Raw genomic sequence first — 23,274 nt, 5'->3', positions numbered from 1 at the left:
CACAACTTACACATACACAAAAAAAAACTTACACACAAAAAAAACACTTCTCTGAGTGTTTAAAATGATTTCATAACATTATTTTAGTTTTTTTTTTCTTGTCCCAAACTATTTTTTTTTATCATGAACTATTTAGAGACTAATTAGATAAACTTGAATAAAATTCAAATAGAATCATTACTGATATTGTTATTAGTGCGTAAACTAAAAACCGATGAAAATATTCGGAACTTTTTTTCTTATAGCCTTGACTTTGAAGACATTGTCGCCCTCCACTATAACTTCGCTAATACATCCTTCTGTCAATCAAGCCATCTCCTCCAAAACACTTTTCAGTCATTTCTTGTTAAAAAAAATTTTTATTTCAACTCACTCACACGGGTTTTTTCTACATTTGAACCAAAGAATAACACTTTTCAGTCATTTCTTGTTAAATTTTTTATTTCAACTCACCCACACGGGTTTTTCTACATTTGTAGAGACATACACACAGTCCGAAGAGACACAAAAAGCCCAAAGAGACACACACAAGCTTCTAAAGTAAAATTTGGGAAAATTTTGAGTTTGGGGGAGGGGGATTTTCAAAACCTCTTCCCGTGATATAACGTGTCCTCTGAAGTCGATTCTGATGTTTTTAGCACTGTATCTATTAGTGCTTTAGAAATATTTTAAAAGCTTCTAAAGTAGAATTTTGGAAAATTTTGAGTTTGGGGGAAGGGGGATTTTCAAAACCTCTTCCCGTGATATAACATGTCCTCTGAAGTCGGTTCTGATGTTTTTAGCACTCTATCTACTAGTACTTTAGAAATATTTTAAAAGCTTCTAAAGTAGAATTTTGGAAAATTTTGACTTTGGGGGGAGGGGATTTTCAAAACTTCTTCCCGTGATATAACGTGTCCTCTGAAGTCGATTCTGATGTTTTTAGCACTGTATCTATTAGTGCTTTAGAAATATCTTAAAAGCTTCTAAAGTAGAATTTTGGAAAATTTTGAGTTTGGGGGGAAGGGGATTTTCAAAACCTCTTCCCGTGATATAACATGTCCTCTGAAGTCGATTCTGATGTTTTTAGCACTCTATCTACTAGTGCTTATCCATCGTCATAGCTAGGCAATAATCCTAGCGCGGGGAAGGGGAAGGGTTTTACGAGCTTCCACTAGGAGCATAAATTCTAGTATACTTGACTTATTGTATCGGAATACTATCACCTTAATTCTCTGTATTTAGAGGTACTATCCATTGTCACAGCTAGGCAATAATCCTAGGGCGGGAGGGGGGGAAGGGTTTTACGAGGTTCCACTAGGAGCATAAATTCTATTATACTTGACTTATTGTATCGGAATACTATCACCTTGATTCTCTGTATTTAGAGGTAATATCCATTGTCACAGCTAGGCAATAATCCTAGCGCGGGGAGCCACACCTGACAATTTTTATCTTATTCTAAATCTTTGGAAACAGCCTCTATTTCTGACCAAGAGCTTGAGAAAATTGCCTGATTATCGATAAATGGGGTAACATCCTCGAATCGTTACTGATATGATATTAGTGCGTAAACTACAAACTTACAAAAATATCCAGAACTTTTTTTCTTATAGCCTTGACTTTGAAGACTTTGTCGCCCTCCACTATAACTTCACTAATACATCCTTCTGCCAATCAAACCATCTCCCCCAAAACACTTTTCAGTCATTTCTTGTTAAATTTTTTTATTTCAACTCACCCACACGGGTTTTTCTGCATTTGAACCAGAGAATGGAACTAAGTTTCACATTTGAACGATAGAATTGTATTTTCCATAATTTTTATATAGGAAACTAGAGTTTATGGTAAAAAATCACACAAACACACACACACACATAAACTTACACACACACATAAAAACTTACACACACACCCACACAAACTTACACACACACACACACACAAAAACTTACACAAACACAAAAACTTACACACCCACAAAAACTTACATACACACACAAAAATTTACATGCACGCAAAAACTTACACACACATAAAAACTTACACACACACACAAAAAAAACTTACAGACACAAAAAAACAACTTACACACACATAAAAAATCACACAGACAAACACATACAAAAAAAAAACTTACACACACACACAAAAAAAAACTTAAAAAAACAAAAAAAAAAAAAAACACACACAAAAATTACAAAAAAACAAAAAAAAACTTACACACACAAAAAAAAAACTTCTATGAGCGTTGAAAATGATATAATGAAATTATTTTAGGTTTTTTTCTTGTCCCCACACAAACTTACACACACACACACACACACACACACAAAAATTTATAAAAACACAAAAACTTACACACACACAAAAACTTACACACACACACAAAAACTTACACACACACAAAAAAAAAACTTACAGACACACAAAAAAAAAACAACTTACACATGCATAAAAACTCACACACACACACACACACACACACAAAAAATTTACACACACACACAAAAAAAAACAAAAACTTACACACACAAAAAAAAACTTACACACACACACACACACACACAAAACTACCAAAACAACAAATAAAAAATAACACAAAAAAAACACTTCTCTGAGTGTAGAAAATGATTTCATGACAGTATTTTAATTTTTTTTCTTGTCCCAAACTATTTTTTTATCATAAAGCGTTTAGAGACCAATTTGATCAACTTGGAGAAAGTTCAAATACAATCATTACTGATATTGATATTAGTGGGTAAACTACAAACCGACAAAAATATTCGGAACTTTTTTTTCTTATAACCTTGACTTTGAAGACATTATCGCCCTCCACTATAACATCGCTAATACATCTTTCTGTCAATCAAGCCATCTCCTCCAAAACACTTCAGTCATTTCTTGTTAAAAAAAATTTTTATTTCAACTCACTCACATGGGTTTTTTCTACATTTGAACTAAAGAATAACACTTTTCAGTCATGTCTTGTTAAATTTTTTTTATTTCAAGTCACCCACACGGGTTTTTCTACATTTGTAGAGACATACACACAGGCCGAAGAGACACAAAAAGCCCAAAGAGACACACACAAGCTTCTAAAGTAAAATTTAGGAAAATTTTGAGTTTGGGGGGGGGGGAAGGTTGATTTTCAAAACATCTTCCAGTGATATAACGTGTCCTCTGAAGTCGATTCTGATGTTTTAGCACTGTATCTATTAGTGCTTTAGAAATATCTTAAAAGCTTCTAAAGTAGAATTTTGGAAAATTTTGAGTTTGGGGGGGAGGGGGATTTTCAAAACCTCTTCCCGTGATATAACATGTCCTCTGAAGTCGATTCTGATGTTTTTAGCACTCTATCTACTAGTTCTTTAGAAATATATTAAAAGCTTCTAAAGTAGAATTTTGGAAAATTTTGAGTTTGGGGGGAGGGGGATTTTCAAAACCTCTTCCCGTGATATAACGTGTCCTCTGAAGTCGATTCTGATGTTTTTAGCACTGTATCTATTAGTGCTTTAGAAATATCTTAAAAGCTTCTAAAGTAGAATTTTGGAAAATTTTGAGTTTGGGGGAAGGGGATTTTCAAAACCTCTTCCCGTGATATAACATGTCCTCTGAAGTCGATTCTGATGTTTTTAGCACTCTATCTACTAGTGCTTATCCATTGTCATAGCTAGGCAATAATCCTAGCGCGGGGAGGGGGAAGGGTTTTACGAGTTTCCACTAGGAGCATAAATTCTATTATACTTGACTTATTGTATCGGAATACTATCACCTTAATTCTCTGTATTTAGAGGTAATATCCATTGTCACAGCTAGGCAATAATCCTAGTGCGGGAGAGGGGGACGGGTTTTACGAAATTCCACTAGGAGCATAAATTCTATTATACTTGACTTATTGTATCGGAATACTATCACCTTAATTCTCTATATTTAGAGGTAATATCCATTGTCACAGCCTCCATTGACACAGCCAGGTAATAATCCTAGCGCGGGGAGGGGGAAGGGTTTTACGAGTTTCCACTAGGAGCATAAATTCTATTATAGTTGACTTATTGTATCGGAATACTATCACCTTAATTCTCTGTATTTAGAGGTAATATCCATTGTCATAGCTAGGCAATAATCCTAGCGCGGGGAGGGGAAGGGTTTTACGAGCTTCCACTAGGAGCATAAATTCTAGTATACTTGACTTATTGTATCGGAATACTATCACCTTAATTCTCTGTATTTAGAGGTAATATCCTTTGTCACAGCTAGGCAATAATCCTAGTGCGGGAGAGGGGGAAGGGTTTTACGAGGTTCCACTAGGAGCATAAATTCTATTATACTTGACTTATTGTATCGGAATTCTATCACCTTAATTCTCTGTATGTAGTGGTACAGCCAGGCAATAATCCTAGCGCGGGGAGGGGGAAGGGCTTTACGAGCTTCTACTAGGAGCATAAATTATATTATGCTTGAATTATAGTATTGGAATACTATCACCTTCTCCCCCTCACCTGCTCAAAAATACGGTAATGACGGGTCTTGGAGCCTTCCCCGTAACGCAGTTCATTTCCTTCCAAAAATTACGCATTCCAGCCCGCAGAAATAGGGGACGACATGAACCGTTAGGTTCGATTTTAAATTGACAATACTTATCAAACATCAGTAGTGTATTATACAGATCACATATCTCATTACCCCTTTTTAAATGTTAATCAAATAATTCTGATTATAGTGTCCAATTTTTTGTCTGCTTTTCAAAATGTTCGTATTTGTTTAGAATGAAGTGTTTTTTATAGCAGATACCCCCGTGCAACTGAACCCCCCATGTAACTGAACCCCTGTATAACTGAAACCCTGTACAACTGAACCTCCGTGCTACTCGCCCCCAATTAACTAATCCCCGTGTAACTGAATCCTCATGTAACTGAACCCTCGTGCAAGTCAACCCTCGTGCAATTCAACTCACTCAAAACACTTTTCAGCCATTTCATGTTAATTTTTTTTATTTCTAAACTATTTAAAATTGACAACACTGTGCAAATCATCACTTGTGTATTATACGGTACACATTCATTCCATCTCCTCCAAAACACTTTTCAGTCATTTCTTGTTAAAATTATCCAATCACTAATTACCCCTTTTTTCTCCACCTTCAAATGTTCCTTTAGTACCTACGCAATTAGATCATCCAGTTAACACTAAGATGTAAATTGAGTAAGCCTCTCGCAATAACGAACCAAACCAGATTATACCCACTTAACCAGATCAAAAAATGGCGGTCACACTAACTTGATTAGTAACTGGATTCAGATATAGTACGAATGGACTTTCAGTCCTACATTCACGGGTTTCTGCAAAGTGCTATGGGCTTCATTGAAAAAATGCCAGTTTAAAAAAAAAATAAAAGTCGTCTCTTATACGTTGCCAAGTTTAAAAAAAAACAAAAAAAAACTACTAATCAAGTTACAGGTGACTGACCCTGGTAAGTCAATGTACCGGTTAAACTACACGCATATTCATGCCTCAGGCGTAGGTGTACTATAAACAATGTGTTAAAACATAATGAAAATTGGAATGTAGTGTATGAACATTTTATAGGGTTTTTGCTTGAGTACATTATACCTTGCCAAGTTTTTTAAAAACCAACTAATCAGGTTACCATATATGGACCAACCGCCGCTCTCTCTCACCGATTGACCCCAAAAAATGGGTGTTACCTCAGAAAACCCGTCTGGTAAGGCATGTACCGTTCGTAGTAATAGGTGACTGACCCTGGTAAGTCAATGTACCGGTTAAACTACACGCATATTCATGTAGGTTTTTTTGTAGGTTTTCAATCTATTATACCCTTACTACTGATGTGTTTGGGGGAATGATGGGCGTGGGCTAGTTGCCCTCCAATCACTTTCGACTATCAAAAAGGGCCCTAGCCCATTAATTTCCAATCGAATGAGCCTTTTTTGAAGTTTCTACGACAACGCCTTCTATAAAAACCTTATATGCCCCCAGGGCATAACTTAAAACCCTTGCCCCGAGAGTTGTAGGGGAGTGTCCTCCTCAAAAACATCTTTTCTATCTGGAAATCAACTACGCTGAACAAAATGGCTATTTCAAAATTTTGATTCAATGTGTTTGGAGGAATAATGGGCGTGGGGGGAGGGGGCTAGTTGCCCTCTAATCACTTTCGACTATTAAAAAGGGCACTAGCCCTTTAAATTTCCAATCGAATGAACATTTTTTGAAGTTTCTACGACAACGCCTTCCATAAAAACCTTATATGTCTCCAGGGCATAACTTTCAACCCTTGCCCTGAAGGCTGTGTGGGAGTGTTCTCCTTAAAAATATATTTTCTATCTAGAAGTCAACTAGGCTAAACAAAATGGTTATCTCAAAATTTTGATTAGATGTGTTTCGGGAAATGGTAGGCGCGGAAGGGGTGTTAGTTGCCTTACGATTACTTTCGACCATTAAAAAGGGCACAAGTCACTCCAATTTCCAATTGAATGAGCCCTTTTCGAAGTTTTTACGACAACTTCTTCGATACAAAGTGCCCTGCTCTAAAGGAAAAAATGATAAATGATACATTGTTAGTTGCCCTCCAAACTTTTCTAAGTTTCTACGACAACTCCTTCGACACGAAGTGCCCGGGTATGAAGAAGAAAAAAGAAAAATAAATAATACATTGTGCCCACATCGTTCTTTACTTAGGCAGCGCGATATAGGCTATCGCGCTGCCTATGATACTACCTAGGTAGGTGAAGCTGTCCGCTTGATCGATCTTCTCGTAATCCTGAAAATGAGGCCTCAATTGATACCCATTGCTGTAAAAGTAAGACTTTCACGAATATAACGTTCTGACTATATGGCTTATCTACTCCTCTTACCCTTCCATTCACCGTTGCATAATCTTTGATATCGAGATAATTGAGAGGTTAAGTCACTGCAGAACAGTTTTCGTTGTTTTCTTTTCTTGTTCTTATTATTATTTAGATAAGTCTAATAAACACGTGCTAATAAATAATTCAGGGTTTGGATCAGCTTAGAATAAAATTCAAAATTAACAAATATTGCATCTAAATGCAATAAATCTCAAAAGTTCTTTTACCAATGTTTTTTTTATTCTTAGTATATAGCTTGCCAGTTAATTTGAGGGGGTTCATGGTCATCTCCTTGATTTCAAGGATTGATGGAAGGCCCTATGGAAAGGAGTTATTGATAAAGACGGGAAGATTCCGGTCATTATGTTGATTAATATCAGGTAAAATTTTATTTGTTATTTAGTTATACACCCAGAGCCGTTCCTAGGGTTGATGGTGCCTGCGGAAAAATTAATTACAGCGCCCCCTCCCGAATCAAATAGAAGCAAAAAAAGTCGAATCAAAGTGAAAAGTTTGATCAAAATGGGTAACTTTGAACGGATTGTTTTGGGCACCCCAGGGACTGTCCGTATCCGAAACACTAAGCTGTACGTCCCGAATGGGGTGGGAGGATGTCGTAAGGAAATATTTAAGGAACTTATTGGGAGGGTATAAAGAGGGAGACTTTGAATAGATTGGGGTGGAGGAAGAGCGTGCATAGCTGTGTTGGCCTCAGGAGGTTTGGTGCTGCAATGAGTTGTTAGTAGTCGTATTGTTATTATTTTCATAATTAAAAATTTACTGATGACTAAGAAAGTTCAATGATCTCGATGTATATTGACCTCTAAAAATAATCTAATCAAAGAAGGGGTAGACGGACATTGTGTTTGCTGCCAGTGTTCTGTAAGCTAACACGTGCGAACCATAAGCTGGCTTTCTCCCAGAAAGGCCTGAATTTTCTTGACAAATAATCTCAATCCGTAAAATATACACTCAAAAAACAATATTTGGATGAACGTCCGACAACAAGCATATTTGAGTGTTTGTTCTGATCTTGTGTAGTGAACTCTAAAAGGTTAGATTCTTGTTGTTTTTTTTTTTTTTTTTTTTTTTTTTTTTTGTTTTGTTTTTAGCACCGAGGAAGAGTTGGCGGAGGTCCTTGTCGAAATATTTGCTGGTTTTCCGTTTTCATATTTTACCACTGGCTGACAAAATCCTCGTTTTCTCACCCTTTTTTGGTTTTATTTATCATTTATTATTTCCTTTCCTCTCTTAGATTCATACAACAAGCATATTAATTGAGATTGGATGGGCTTAAACGTCCGCTGTGAGTAGTGGGTTCAAATCAGGAAAATTTAGGGGGGGGATATATTTTTCAAAATATGGGGGGGGGGCAATCTGTCCTTTTTTGTCAATGGAAATGCCCCCCAAAACACATTTTTCAGCTTCTCGGGGGGGGGGGGATGTCTAGATAGGTACCCCCCCCCCAATCGACACTACTGGTTCCAAGTATTTCGCATAATCCCATATTGTATTGAGCAGGCTCTCAAACTTCAATAAGTCACTCTAGAAGAAGCCCTAAATGCATGGCCAGATTTAAAGCTTTGACGCTTCTAAGCCCAAGCGTTTTTGCCGCTCCGTTTTTGCAAGATTTTTGGGGAAATCCCCGAAAATTCGGGGATAGTGGAAGCACTGAACAGAACACAACTGATGAGCCAAAAGTAATTAAAGAGAGAGGTTATACCAAACTCTCAGCTGACATTCTTGGGTGAAATCTGACAGATTATAAGTGACCGTGGAATTCCTGTGTTGTTTTAAAATCAGTTTTCTGCGAGTAGGCAGCGCGGCGGCGCAGGCACTTGACGATAAATCATATCAGTTCAGTTTTAGTTAAAGGAAAAAAATCACTCATGGATAATTTATTGTCTTCCCCCCCCCTCGCATTGCGCGCCCCTAGGGACGATCCTAGTGGACCTATTGGTAAAACCGGGCCTGCTTAAATGGTTGTTAATATAGAAAAAAAGAGGTTAGGCCAGAAACTGCTGATACACCCGTATTGAATGTAGCTGTTTTTAGCTGGAAAACCCTGCTTCGGTCAAGCTCGTACTGGTTGAAAATATTGGTTAAAACTTGTTCACACAAATGCATCATGACTTCTACTGCACATGCTTCTGTCGTATGTCATGTGCGTTGAAATGTGTTTCTCTTTTGTTAATGTCAGTCACTGTATACTGTAGCCGCTTCTTTTTCCAAATATGATGCACATTTCATACCAGGCGTATAGGGTCTGAGCAAATACGTCACAACGTTAGTTAAGTTGCTGCCTAGCAAAAAACAAGGTTTTTTCATAGGTATACTGTGATGTGTACATCAGAATTGCGCATGTGCAAAGGCAGTGTATTTATCTAGTGTAGGTTTAAGTGTATTTCAATTTTTTATAACAGAGGGTATAACCTTTTTGGATACTGTATATTCTCTCTACTGTGATGTCAGTAACAATTCATCAGTTGCGGTGGAATATTCATGAGGTACATCAATGAAATAAATATTAACAATGTGCATAAACAATAAAAAAAAACTACTTTGGTATTATTTATTCAACCTTTCTCTCATCACAGCCCTAGAAAGCGGGATTGAACCATACTTTTCGTACAGCCTACTGTTTGAGATACGGTCAGTCAGACTGGTATCCAAAACATTCCGTAGGCAATTTCTCTGGAAAACATCTAGCAAATCTTTCTCCGTTTTTTGGAGCGCCCAATGCTTCAGAACCATACAAAGAAGCTGTTCACTTTTTAGAAAAAATTGATAAATATTTTGCGTAAAAATATACCTACATGAGCCTAATAAATTTGAAATCGACTCTACTAAAAACTCCCATTTTCTTCTTTTGCAGTTGAAGCCGTACGTCTCTTACCGTGCTCCAGAAGTTGTAACTAATGAATTTAAAGCAGAAGATTTATTCAATGCTGTCTACTATGACAAAATTGTGAAAGACTTCAAAGAAGGAAAGTTGAGTGAAAACGGAGAGTCACTAGAACCAAATGAACATGAAAAATTGACTTCCGTACAGGCCGAAATGCGAGCGAGGCAGACGGGTTCAGATATCTTTCGGGTTGAACCCAAAATTGAATTAGAAATGCCCAAGCTCCGAATAGGCATGGACAAATCGCGCAAGTAGTATTAGTACGTCCGTAGAAGAATAAAGTGAATAAAGTAATAAAGTGAAACAAACTTCTTTTTGTGAATAAAGAAAGATAAGTATTTAATCTTACCTATAGTTAACTTGTAAATTTATTATACATTATAACTAGGGAATCGTACTAGCTGAGTAGTTAGCACGTTAGACTTCAAGATCTTTGTCCGTGAAGACATGGGTTCGGGTTCTGGCGCTGCTGATTATTTGGTTTGAAACATTGTTCAGTGGCGTGACTCTGTAAGCTCAGCCATAGTCGAACCAGCTCTAAATGGGTACCTAGAGATATCTGGGGAAGGTAAACAGAAAGGGTGAAGGGTGTGTGAAAGCACAGGATGGTCGGCAGTCAATCCCTCATTGCACTTTCTGGCTGAAGGGTCATGAGACTGAGATCAGCTCAGCCGGTAGGGACTGTATAGCCTAATACTTTATTCTTTATTTATATAATTAGGGAAGCAGGTGTATTAAAATCAACGCTCTTGTTAGATACCAAAGGATCCCTCAGAATCGATAACCATGAATATGAGGGTAGGGGGAATCTGAACTAATACTGCAAATAACATGCTAACTTTCCAGTTTTGTTTTTTTGCTGAAAATTGATTATTTCACAATTATTGCATAGCTGCAGTTTAAGTATATTAGTATGCTATTTTGGGACAACTTAAGGCCAAAGGAATTTGACGGGCATCGAATTATGGTCGTACTAACTATGAGGACACACATGAAGAATGGGCCTTATTGAACCCTTTCATTGGTTGCAAACTGATTCAAAAGTCGATGGTGTGAACCCTACTTAAATTTGGTTTACTTTATTTGAAAAATTAAGGCTTCATTTAAAAAATAATACGAAAATTATAAGAGAGGAGATTCAGAAGAATTAGCATGGCTTTATACAATGGCTATTTTATGATATACTCAACGTAAGGGAAAGTAAAAGACAAAAATACTACTAAGATTTTTTCTAGGTTAAAAAAAAGTTTTTTTTAGGATTTTGCTCGATAATGCAAGATGGATATGTTATTTTCTTCTCATGGATAGGCTTGAGTTTCTTCCCTTCTTGGTCCCCAATATTCTGCTCTAATTCACTGTGGAAAAACCTAATGATTCAAAAATGTATCCCTATTTGAGGGATACCAACTCTCGTTTTGACCATAATATTGACCACAATGTAAATTATGACCACGATGTAAATTATTCTAATTTACATCGTTTTGGCAGAAATAGATGGGTCTTAAATGTTTTAAGTTTTGAACTTTAATTTGCCAATTCACGTTACAAATATTTTTAACATTGCTTTATTGTCTCAAATAGATTAAATAGTTTGGATTCACCATCATTAAATTTATAGCTTTGAGGTAGTCTCTGAGGAAAAGAGTAGAAGTAACTGTATCAAATGATAACTGAAACTTCATTTTTAAATCTTTGAACATTTTTAAAAAGTTTTTTTTTTGAATTCTCAAGGGCGAAGCCTCCCAATGGCTTTCCCTTATCCGAAATAAAGGCATCAATGTCACTAGTAAATCTTTAGTACTACCTCACATGGTTTATCAAATTGAAGAAAGAATTCAATTAGTATTTGTTATATTATACGACTAAAATTAGAAAGAGATGTAAAATTCTTCTTGTAACGTATTTTCATTGCTATACCTCTAGTATGAACAACTTTGTTGATTTTATTTTTAACTTGTTTTTTTTTCGAGAAAAATCTTTCACCTAAAAGTAAAATTTGTAGGTGTATCTAAGCAGGAGGGCCAATTGGGGGGCGGGGATCAGTTGTTTCTCCTAAATCTTTGAAAAATTCTGTTTTTTGGTAATTTCATTGAAAAAAGCCGAAGAAACTTTTTTTTAACCTGTATCTTAAAAAAAAAAAAATCTTTCCACCCTCCGTTTTCGTGAATCGCCACCCCTGTGACTGAAAGGGAAAGAAGTTGTAAAATAGGATCTTATTAACTGTGTCTGTGTGATAGGTAAAAAAAAAACACAAAAAAAACACAAGAACTAAAAACGTGAACAGATAAATCTCAAATTTAAAGACACTTTTTTATCTGATTTTTGCTCTTTTTCTTCTGTTTGTTGTTTTTTAATTTGTTTTCAGCTGGTAGTATAACTTCTTTATTCTTTTCTTCTTCATTTTTTGCTAGTTTCTGCGCTTTCTTGGCAAGAGGTGTCTTTTGTGACCACGAAATGAAGGATTCCATTTCCTCTCTGAAAGAATAAATAAAATTTTGAAAGAAACCCATAGATACGAAGCAAAAGTCCAATTTGGACAAGACTATTGAAAGGAACCATGGAACTTTAGGAACAGGGCCGTTTCCAGGAAAAAATTAATTACACCTCTCCCTCTCAACACAAATAATAAAAAAAAAATTATGTTTATGCACTAATCTTACCTCAGCAGTTTGTATCTATTACTTAGAATATTACTTAAAATTATTATAAATCCCATGCCCTTTGACTATCCAGATATGGACCCCTCTTGTCCCTCCAATAAAAATGCTGGAGATTCGCCCCTGCTCGCATTATCATTGTCACCATTATCAGTCATAGTAAACTTGTCCAATTTCGTTATAAAAATTAATTTATTCAGAGGATTTTGTTTATTTCTTAATTGGATTAATAATAAACCCCCAGCTGCCCGGTACAGCTTGCCATAGTGCCCCTCCCCCTTTATGCGGCACTGCTTAGCAATATGGTATGCTTTTAACAAGTCTTACGGAAACAAAAACCTTTAAATCAGCAGAATAATTTCAGAATCAACAGTTCAGCACACTTCCCCTGGGAAATAATAACCTCAAAGCATGATGAATGTCGGCTGTGTCAACTCCCCTAATTATTCCTAAAACATTCCTGCGAAAGAGAAAAGAGTATATAACACATTTAGGCTAAAATTTTAAACATGTTGAGAACCAAAAAAGACATGAGAAAATAGATTGAACTAATCGATGGAGCTGTTGCTTGTTGCTGTTATGGAGCTGTTTCTGTTGCTTTGCTTGAGGGAATGAGCTACTGTTTTATGTTTTGGAGGGGACTAACAGTAAACTGAGGCTGACACTCCATACCTAATGTGAAAAATAACCTATAGGCCTACCAAGTAAGCCTTGTAGGCTATTTCCTTATAGCCGAAAGAAAATCGCCCCGGTGAAATCGGGTAATCTCGAGTTAGATGCTAGTAAAGCAACGTTTGTTGTATGGAATTGTTATTATTATAATTTTTGTGTTAACTATGGTTTATGATTTTTTTTTCAGCTGTTCCTACGGTTGTAAGGTTTTATCGTAATTTTGTTATGATGTTGATAGTTGGAATTCAGCTTTATCCATCTATCGAATTGTATTTGTTGAAATTTTCTTTACAGTTTTTTCCATTAAAAAATTCGTTGAAACATGCAAAAATAGGAGAATTTGCCTATTTTTGAAGCTAGTTTAGATTTTTTTTTCTAAGAAAAATTCCAAGCAATATCTCAATTCTTGTATGGTGAATGAACAGATATGAAAATAATGAATCCAATAATGTAAGTGTTTTGTTTTCAGTGCACATGAGAGCCGCAGGTTTGCCGCAAAGTCTAATGTTTATAGGAAATATAAATTTTAATAATACAGTTCTCATGCAATACCACTACTACTACTACTACTACTACTACTCACTGCAGCACCAATCTGCCTGAGGCCAACACAGCTACGCATGCTACTCCTCCATTCTGATCTATTAAAAGTCTCCCTCTTTATACCCTCATAAGAAGTTCACATTTCTCTTAAATCTTTCCGACGACATCCTCCCACCCCATTCGGGGTCGACCTTATTTTCGTTTGGCCCTAGACGGTTTCCCGATAAAGACGATTCTGAGCAATCTGTCACTCTTCGTCCGGAGAACGTGTCCTAGCAATCTCAACCTTTCTCTCATTATAGCCCTACAGAGCGGGATTGATCCACATTTTTCGCACAGCTTATTGTTTGAGATACGGTCAGTCAGCCGGGTACCCAAAATAATCCATAGGCAATTTCTCTGGAAAACATCTAGCAAATCCTCCGTTTTCTCATGGAATGCATGAATAAATTACATTTCCTCAACATTTGGAAGCTAATAATGGTAAAACATAATATTACGCTGAAAGATTTTGGTTTTAGTATGACAAATTTTCTTGTTTGCTTTACCCACATATCTTGATTTCATAGGCCGCGCGAAAGCGCTGCCTAAGTAAAGAACGATATGGGTACAATGTATTATTATTTTCTTTTTTTTTTCTTTCTCCAAACCCGGGCACTTCGTATCGAAGGAGTTGTTAAAGAAACTTCGAAAAGGGCTCATTGGATTGGATATTGGAGTGGCTAGTGCCTTTTTTAATAGTCGAAAGTGATGGGAGGGCAAATAGCCCCCCCCCCCACGCCCCTCTATTCCCCCAAGCATATCCAATCAAAATTTTGAGATAGCCATTTTGTTCAGCGTAGTTGATTTCCAGATAGAAAATATGTTTTTGAGGAGGACACTCCCCCCACAACCCTCGGGGCAAGGGTTTTAAGTACGATGTTGGCACAATGTATCATTCATTATTTCTTCCTTTAGAGCAGGGCCCTTCGTATCGAAGAAGTTGTCGTAAGTTGTGTGTGTGGAAGTTGCCTTCCACAAACGCATTCAATCAAAATTTTGAGATAGCCATTTTGTTCAGCGTTGTCGTAGAAACTTAAAAAAAGGCTCATTCGATTCGAAATTCAAAGGGCTAGTACCTTTTTTAATAGTCGAAAGTGATTGGAGGGCAACTAGCCCCCCGCTATGCCCATCATTCCCCCAAACACATCCACTCAAAATTTTGAGATAGCCATTTTGTTCAGCGTAGTTGATTTCCAGATAGAAATTATGTTTTTGAGGAGGACACTCCCCCACAGCCTTCAGGGAAAGGGTTGTAAGTTATGCCCTGGGGGCATATAAGGTTTTCATAGAAGGCCTTGTCGTATAAACTTTAAAAAAGGCTCATTCGATTGGAAATTCAAAGGGCTAGTGCCCTTTTTAATAGTCGCAAGTTATTGGAGGGCAACTAGCCCGCCCCCACGCCCATAATTCCCCCAAACACATCCAATCAAAATTTTGAGATAGCTATTTTGTTCAGCGTAGTTGATTTCCACATAGAAATTATTTTTTGAGGAAGACACTCCCCCACAGCCTTCAAGGCAAGGGTTGTAAGTTATGCCTTGGGGGGCATATAAGGTTTTTATAAAACGTGTTGTCGTAGAAACTTCAAAAAAGGCTCATTCGATTGGAAATTTAAAGGGCTAGTGCCCTTTTTAATAGTCAGAAGTGATTGTAGGGCAACTAACCTCCCCCTGACGCCCACCTTTTCCCCAAACACATCCAACCAAAATTTTGAAATAGCCATTTTATTTAACGTAGTTTTAAGTTCTGTAAATTAGGTCTTTGAGGATGACAACCCCCTCACAGTCCTCAGGGCAAGGGTTGTAATTTGAGCCCTGGTGGCATATAAGGTTTTTATAGAAGGTGTTGTCGTAGAAACTTCAAAAAAGGCTCATTCGATTAAAAATTTAAATGGCTAATGCCCTTTTTCATAGTCCAAAGTAATTGGAAGACAAATAACACCACTTCGATGCCCACCATTTCCCCAAACACATCCAACCAAAATTTTGAGATAGCCATTTTGTTCCACGCAGTTAAAGTTCAGGAAATTATACCTTTGACCAGGACACTCCCCCGCAGTCTTCAGGGTAAGAGTTATAAGTTATGCCCTGGGGGCATATAAGTTTTTATTGAAATATTTGTCGTAGAAATTTGAAAAAGGGCTCATTCGATTGGAAATTCAAAGGTCTAGCGACCTTTTCAATATTCGAAAGTGATTTGAGGGCAACTAGCCCCCCCTCTCTCGCCCACCTTTTCCCCACACACATGAGATCGAAATTTTTAAATAACCATTTCGTTCATTGTTGTTGTTTTCCAGCTGGAAATTATTTTTTTGAGGAGGAGACTCCCCTATATCCCTCAAGGCAAGGATTGTAAGTTATGGTTTGGGGGAACATTAGGTTTTTATAGAACGCTTTGTCGTAAAAACTTCAAAAAGGGGTCATTCAATTGGAAATTGAAATGGCTAGTGCCCTTTTTAATAGTCGAAAGTGATTGGAAGGCAACTAACACCCTTCCACGCCCACCATTTCCCGAAACATATCCAATAAAAATTTTTAGATAGTCATTTTGTTCCACGCAGTTTAAACTTCAGGAAAATATACCTTTTCGCAGGACATTCCCCCCACAGTTTTCAGGAAAAGGGTTGTAAGTTATGGCTTGGGGACACATCAGGTTATTATTGAAATCTTAGTCGTAAAAACTTGAAAAAGGGCTCATTCAATTGGAAAATCAAAGGTTTAGTGCCCTTTTTCATAATCGAAAGTGATTTAAGGGCAACTAACCCCCCTTTGACGCCCACCTTTTCCACAAATACATCCAATCAAAATTTTTAGATAGCCATTTTATTCAACGTAGTTGAAAGTTTTGGAAATTAGGTCTTTAAGGATGACAACCCATCCCACTCCCACAACCCTCAGAGCAAGGGTTATAAGTTATGCCCTGGGATCATATAAGGTTTTTAAAGAATACGACGTTGTAAAAACATCAAAAAGGGCTCATTCAATTGAAAATTGATAGGGCTAGTGCCCTTTTAATAGTCGAGTGATTTGAGGTAAATTTACCCCCCTCTCACGCCCACCTTTTCCCCAAACACATCCAATCAAAATTTTTAGGTAGCCATTTTATTCAAAGTACTCGAAAGTTCTGGAAATTAGGTTTTTGAGGATGATAACCCCATCAGAGCCCTCAGTGCGAGGGTTGTAAGTTATGCCCTGGGGGCATACAAGGTTTAAAAAGGGGCTCATTTGATTGGAAATTGAAATTACCCTTTTTAATAGTCAAAAGTGAGTAGAGAGTAAGTAACCCCCCTCTCACACCCACCATTTCCCCAAACACATTCAATCAAAGTTTAGAGATAGCCAGTTTGTTCAACGTAGTTGAAAGTTCTAGAAATTATGTATTTAAGGATGACAAACCCCCCAGAGTCCCCAGGGCAAAGGTTGTAAGTTATGCCCTGGGGGCATATAAGGTTTTTAATGATAGAGTTGTCGTAAAAACTTCAAAAGGGGCTCATTCAATTGGAAATTGAGAGGGTTCGTGCCCTTTTTAATAGTTGAAAGTGATTGGAGGGTAACTAACCCCCCTCTCACGCCCACCATTCCCCCAAACACATCCAATGAAAATTTTCAGATAGCCATTTTGTTCAACGTAGTAAAAAGTTCTCGAAATTTGAGGATGAGGATGGGGTCTTTGAGGATGACAATCCCCCCAGCCCTCAGGCCGAGGGTTTTAAGTTATCCCCTGGGGGCATATAAGGTTTTTAATGAAAGCGTTGTCGTAGAAACTTCAAAAAGGCTCATTTGATTGGAAATTGAAAGGGCTAGTGCCTTTTTTAATAGTTGAAAATGATTGGAGAAAGACTAACGCCCCTCTCAAGCCCACCATTTTCCCAGAAACATCCAATCAAAATTTGAGATAGCCATTTTGTTTAACGTAGTTGAAAGTTCTGGTTAGGTCTTAGAGGATGACAACCACCCTCACAGCCCTTAGGGTAAGGGTTGTAATTTATGCCCTGGGGGCATATAAGGTGTTTATAGGAAGTTATGTCGTAGAAACTCAAAAAGGGCTCATTTGATTGGAAATCGAAAGGCCTAGTGCCCTTTTTAATAGTCAAAAGTGATTGGAATATTTGACTTTTTATAGTAAAGATCGATGTGAGTATAATGCATTATTTTGTTGTTGTTGTTGTTGTTTAGATCAGGGCACTTCATATCGAAGGATTTTTTGTAGGAACTTCGAAAAGGGCCCATCCGATTGAAAATAGAAAGGGCTAATGCCCTTTTGGGTTTTCGAAAGTGTTTGAAGGACGACTAGACCTCCTTCCGCGCCCACTCTCCCATTTGACTATGTTTAAAAACTAAATGTTGCCATAAGATTAAATCAAAATGCACTGTTAATACTAATTCCCAATAAGGCATCTCAGCAGTATCCCAAGAACGACTGAGGGTATTATGTTCAAACTTTCGGGGCTGCTCATGTTCTTAAAATTTAACCAAATCAAAATAGCGTAAGTGTATCCAAGCTATCAAAGAAAGTAAACAGATTTTTTTGCGAATGGTATCAAGTTTTCCATTTCAGGTCAACTAGAGGAGGTATTAAACTAAATTAAACACTACTATTTGTGTCCAGATTTTTAAGAGGGTGTATGTTGTTAAAAATTGCTGAAAAATTTTCTCCAGCATACAAATAGCAGGCCAAACTATAAATTCTTAAAATAACGAAAAGATTTAAAGTATTATTTTGTTTTTCTATGAAAAGTAAAGAACTCCATTAAATAAAAAATGAACAAAAATAAAATCAAATAATCTACCAAGCGTGAAACTACGACAAATCACCATCGATAAATAAATGAAACCCAAAACGAACAGAAATTACAATAAATAACCGAGTCAAACTCAAAACAAGTCGAAATTAACATAAGTTGGGCGTAAAACCCCTCGGCCTTCCCAAGGCCAGAACAAAACTTGTCCTTTACCGAAAGAAATACAAATGAATGTGCATTGTCAGTTTAATATACATTTACTGATATTTAGTAATCAAAATGGTGATATTATTTGATTTATTAAAGTTATAAAAGTAAAAACATTTATATTTTTTTCAGTTAAGTGCAAATTTTGTTCTGGCCTAAGGAAGGCATAGGGGGTTTTGAGCCCTACTCATGTTAATTATGTTAATAACGCCATGCTCAATTATATAATATCAAAACTTTATTACTAATTTAACCTAAGTCACTTGTTGCAGAGAGAGTACCACTTAACAATTTAACTAGTCACTGCCATCTTTCCTCGACCTCTCTCATCTAAAAAATCACGATTTATCATCAGAATAGAAATTAGATTATTTTTAATCATTGTTAATGCAAGCAAGTGAAGTCACTGTGCTGCTGGCCAGAATTCTGGAATCTCATAAGAAAGATTAAATAATACAGAAAGCTCTACGAAAAAAATAAACAACATTGCTAGTGGAATGGAAGAATAGGTACCTGGGGTACCTTTTCCATGATCCATGATCTCTGTAGTCTATCATATAGATCCATGATCTCTGCAGTCTATTATAAAGTAATTTGTTCAAGACGTATTTTTCGTAATTCGTCCAAGACGTATAATTCAAAATCTAACGGGAGGGGGAGAAATGTTTGTGTCTTTTTTTTCAATGAAGATACCAAAGAAGGCATTTTCAATGAAAATTCCCAAAAGAGTATTTTTTAAATCTAGGGGGGAGGGGATAAAAAATCTAGGGACCAAAGAAGTATCGGTTCAACAGAGTTCTGCCAAGCACAAAAACTTATGTGCTGACTTAATCAAATCTAAGTTTAACTTTAGCCTAAGTTACGCCAAATGTTAACTAAAGCTTGTGCCGCTAAAAGACTAAGGTTGTCTATTATAAAGGAATTCGTCCATGGCCAATCCAGTGCCCAAACTTACCAAAAAACAGTTCGGTGGAAAGGGAACTCCAAGTAACTGCTTGAGGACAAAAATGCGGCTTTATACACAGGAGAGATATTCTAGGGGTGTATCCTGAAAGGAATATGAAAACTTGTCTGCATAACTTCGCTACTTAAGAACTCGCGTCGTGGAGGTTACGCATTTTAACTCGTATTTGATTGGTCAGCCAGAACTTATTCATCAATCAGAAACAAGGTTCATAGGTGCAAACAGGTTGAAAGCTCGGGGGGGGGGGGGGTATCAAAGGATCCCACTCAGGGACGGAAACACAAAGAATGTCCTTTTTTTTTTACTTCGAATACCCTTCTGCTAAAAAGTTTTTTGGGGAGAGGTTTTTGGAGAGGACAAGAGTCCCTTTTGAGTTCCAGAATATACAGACTGTACATCATTGCACGCTGTTGTTTCAAAAACGGTGTAACATACCTGCCCTTCTACTTACAGAGCTAGAGGTGGGAGGGTTAGGTAGTGTTGAAGGGGTCACGTGCCCATTTTGTCTCTCTAATCGTACTGATTTAAAATCTTCGCATTATTCTGGTGGGAAAAAGGTGCAAAAATGCCTACCCTTTTGTTACTCTTCTTAGCGGTGGGACATGGACCGAACTTTATGCCTCCATTAAAGCAAATTAAAAGTCATTGCGTGATTCGGCTTCAATCCAATCGCATCATACCTACCTTTTTGCAATACAAATAGCAGGGGGCTGGAGTGTCCATGGGCTCTTATTTTGCCTCCAGTCATACCGAATTTACCATCTTTGTATGATTCTATTTAGAAAAGATGTAAGAGGTCTATATTTTTGCTAATATGCTGATGGAGGCTTGGGGGGACGTTTGTGGAGGAACATTACCTCACTTCGGTTCTTCAATATGCAGAGTGGAAATCCTTGCATGTGTTCACCTTCGAACACGAAAAAGCCTGTTAAAAAAATGATTGGGAGAAGGGAGGGGATATTGGGGCAACCATGTGCTACTTTTTGCCTTCAGTTTATTTTTGTAACGGGTCAGGTCTTAGCTCGTTTTTTAGTGTAATTACCCAACTTTCTCCTCCCTGTGTACTACGCCAAAGAAATCGTAGAAATTTTCAAAATTATACATCTCATGAATGAATTCATTCACAAAAAAAGATACAACGTATATTTATTTGTTCTTCAAGGAGTACTGATGAAAATTAAAAACAAAATTGTATCGCTCTTAGTTCAACAGTTTTTAATATAGGCAATTGCTAAAAAGAAAAGAGAAAAGGGAAACCCGCCAATTTGTGTAGTAATTAAAGATAAGTATTAAATTTAAGAAGGTATAAGTGATATCGTTCGCTACCTCAATCGCAAATACCGAAATGAAATCACAAACTCAACCAAAATCATTAAGAGAAAGGGATACAAATGTGGTTTCGCCCATTACAAGATTCAAGCTATTGCTGAAGTCATGATAAGTAAATTTTCGTTATTTTATTTTTACATTTGTCTTCACCCTTAGTAATAGCGACAAAATAAAACAGTTGTTAAGACCCAAATTGAAAAAAAAAAAAAAATAACAAAATCGAAATCCTCTCGTATCTTATTGAAAACCCGACGGGATTCTTTTCGTGTTACTTGATTCTGATCGAAGAATAAAAAATGACGAAAAACAAAAGAATAATATATAAGGGCCAAATTTCTTCTGACTGAATTTGTCTAGACTTCCGCGAATGCTTTTGGAGACACAGAGTACAACAAAATTAAGCACACGCTGACAACTTCCTAATTCTAATTCACAGCTAATCCAAATTTTAAATAAAGAAGATCAGAATATAAACTAAAGCAGAATGGCAAGAAGATGTACAATAGAAGAAGACAACTTACTTATAAACGGGCTCGAGTTTCGAAAGCTCAGGGATGAATTCCGCGGCTTTTATTGGTTGATATGGTAACTTGGATAACCTTCTTTCGCTCAACGTCTGTAAAAAATCAATAATAAATCCCATTTTGAAAGTACAACGTATTCTGAGACCGTTTTCATGGAACGTGCCGTGATTCATCTATTTCTTCTATAAAAAAAAAATTCTCCGAAAGACACACCATTTTTAAATTTTGAATGGTTGACAACTGCAGTATTTAATTGATGGTGAAGAATTTTTTGAAAGGGGTGCAATATTTTAGAAACATTTTTTGGAAAAGGTTGCAATTCAAATCGAACTGTGATTTAATAGCAAGTAGTTTAAATAAAAAAGCCGTTCTGGCTAAGTAGTTAGAACGCTGGACTGGGAATCCTTTGTCCGAGGGGCATGGGTTCGTTCTCTGACGTGGCTGATTATTTGTTTTGGGACAGGGGTCAGTGGCGTGAATTTGTAAGCTCAGTCATAATTGACCCAGCTCTAGATGGGCACCTGGAGAAATCTGGCGAAGGTAAGCAGGAAGGGTGTGCGAAAGCAGGGGCGTCTTTTTTTTGGGGGGGGTGGGGCAGTTCCCCCAAATAATGTGGAGAAAAAAAATTAAATATCCCATGTCCCTTGACTATCCGGATATGGACCCCTCTTGTCCCCCCAATAAAAATGCTGGAAACTCGCACCTGTGCGAAAGCAAAGGATTGTACTTCCTGGCTGAAGGGCCACGAAACGGAGATCAGCACCGCTGGTTTGGACGTTGAAGGTCTAGTGCTTTCATACTTACTCACTTACCTACTAGTTTAAATAAAATAAGTAGATCTTTTCTTTTGACCGTGACTATCTATGAAATATATTTATTAGCCATCGGTTATTGATTTAAAATATAGCATAAAATATTTGATCACTCTTTTAGCTTATTTTTTTGCTCGTTGAGTCGTAACTTATATATCTATATATTTCCTTTTTATTTACTTCAAAGGCTCGTTTTTAAACGTTGGGGAAAGAGTTGTAAGTTTTTTTTTGTGATTATCTAAAGTGCATGACCTGATATTAGGGATGGATTCGTTATTTATGTGTGTGTAGTTGTATAGAAGGGAAAAGGGGTATAGTCGTGTTCCAATACTCAATTTAGGTAATTCATTAAAACTTATATGTTTGAGAAAAATTATGAAATAAAGGCGAACAATTTTAGAAATTTAAAATCTTTTATTTGTATTTTTCGATTATAAATGCTTATTTTTAAATGTGTTTGTTTTTTACATCGTGAATTTTTTGTTATATTGACAATAAGGATGTGCCATCCGAAATATGTGCTATTATCTACTCCCTATTTTTTGGCCTTGAGCTTGTTTCTTCTTGTTTTCTTCTCTTTTTTTTCTAGAAACTTAGTAAAGAAAATTGGTCTACAATTTTGGTTAAAATAGAAGTTTTTCATGTGACCTTAAAAAAAGCAGTAACTTGTCTATCTCTAAATTAATATTTTTTGAAAATATAAAATAGGACTTTTCGATCTGTTTTGTGTAAAAAATACGTAAAATAGCGCTGGGGGGTCTGATTTTATGATAGTGAAGGTATTTAAGGCAATTTTCCTGTTATATCGCACTAAATTTTGTACATGATCAATTATTTTTTTACTACTTTTAGATATAATGTTTTACTTTTAATTGATATTTTTAATTAGTAGGAGTAATGAATACGTAATTTGAGTAATGGATGGTATACCTCCTTTCTGTTATATCGAGGCTATTAGAAAAACTTATAAACATTAGACTATCTGAGTTTTTGTAGGATAGATCGCCAAATAGGTCAATAAAAGCATTCG

General features: G+C 36.6%; 2 protein-coding genes across 2 annotated transcripts in view; one reads left to right on the top strand and one right to left on the bottom strand.

Moving 5' to 3' along the window:
* The window catches only part of mRpL41 (mitochondrial ribosomal protein L41), a 32,924-nt gene extending 22,811 nt beyond the window's left edge, over nucleotides 1–10,113 (top strand). The window contains exon 3 of the mRNA XM_089097463.1: nucleotides 9,724–10,113. Coding sequence (XP_088953589.1) covers nucleotides 9,724–10,008 — 285 coding nt within the window. The 3' untranslated portion in view covers nucleotides 10,009–10,113. The remainder of the gene's footprint in view (nucleotides 1–9,723) is intronic.
* A 120-nt stretch (nucleotides 10,114–10,233) lies between these two features.
* The window catches only part of LOC148946572 (dynein regulatory complex subunit 11-like), a 130,240-nt gene continuing 117,199 nt past the window's right edge, over nucleotides 10,234–23,274 (bottom strand). The window contains exons 13-14 of the mRNA XM_089097157.1: nucleotides 21,430–21,524; nucleotides 10,234–12,228 (exon numbers count right to left, since the gene is read on the bottom strand). Of these exons, the coding sequence (XP_088953283.1) occupies nucleotides 12,051–12,228; nucleotides 21,430–21,524 (273 nt within the window). The 3' untranslated portion in view covers nucleotides 10,234–12,050. The remainder of the gene's footprint in view (nucleotides 12,229–21,429; nucleotides 21,525–23,274) is intronic.

The sequence above is a fragment of the Artemia sp. Qi Xiang Cuo genome, chromosome 11 (genome assembly GCF_049724085.1).
Source record: "Artemia sp. Qi Xiang Cuo chromosome 11, ASM4972408v1, whole genome shotgun sequence".
Taxonomy (NCBI): domain Eukaryota; kingdom Metazoa; phylum Arthropoda; class Branchiopoda; order Anostraca; family Artemiidae; genus Artemia; species Artemia sp. Qi Xiang Cuo.
Note: the sequence above shows the minus strand (reverse complement) of the source record. Positions and strands in the feature narration are given on the sequence as shown.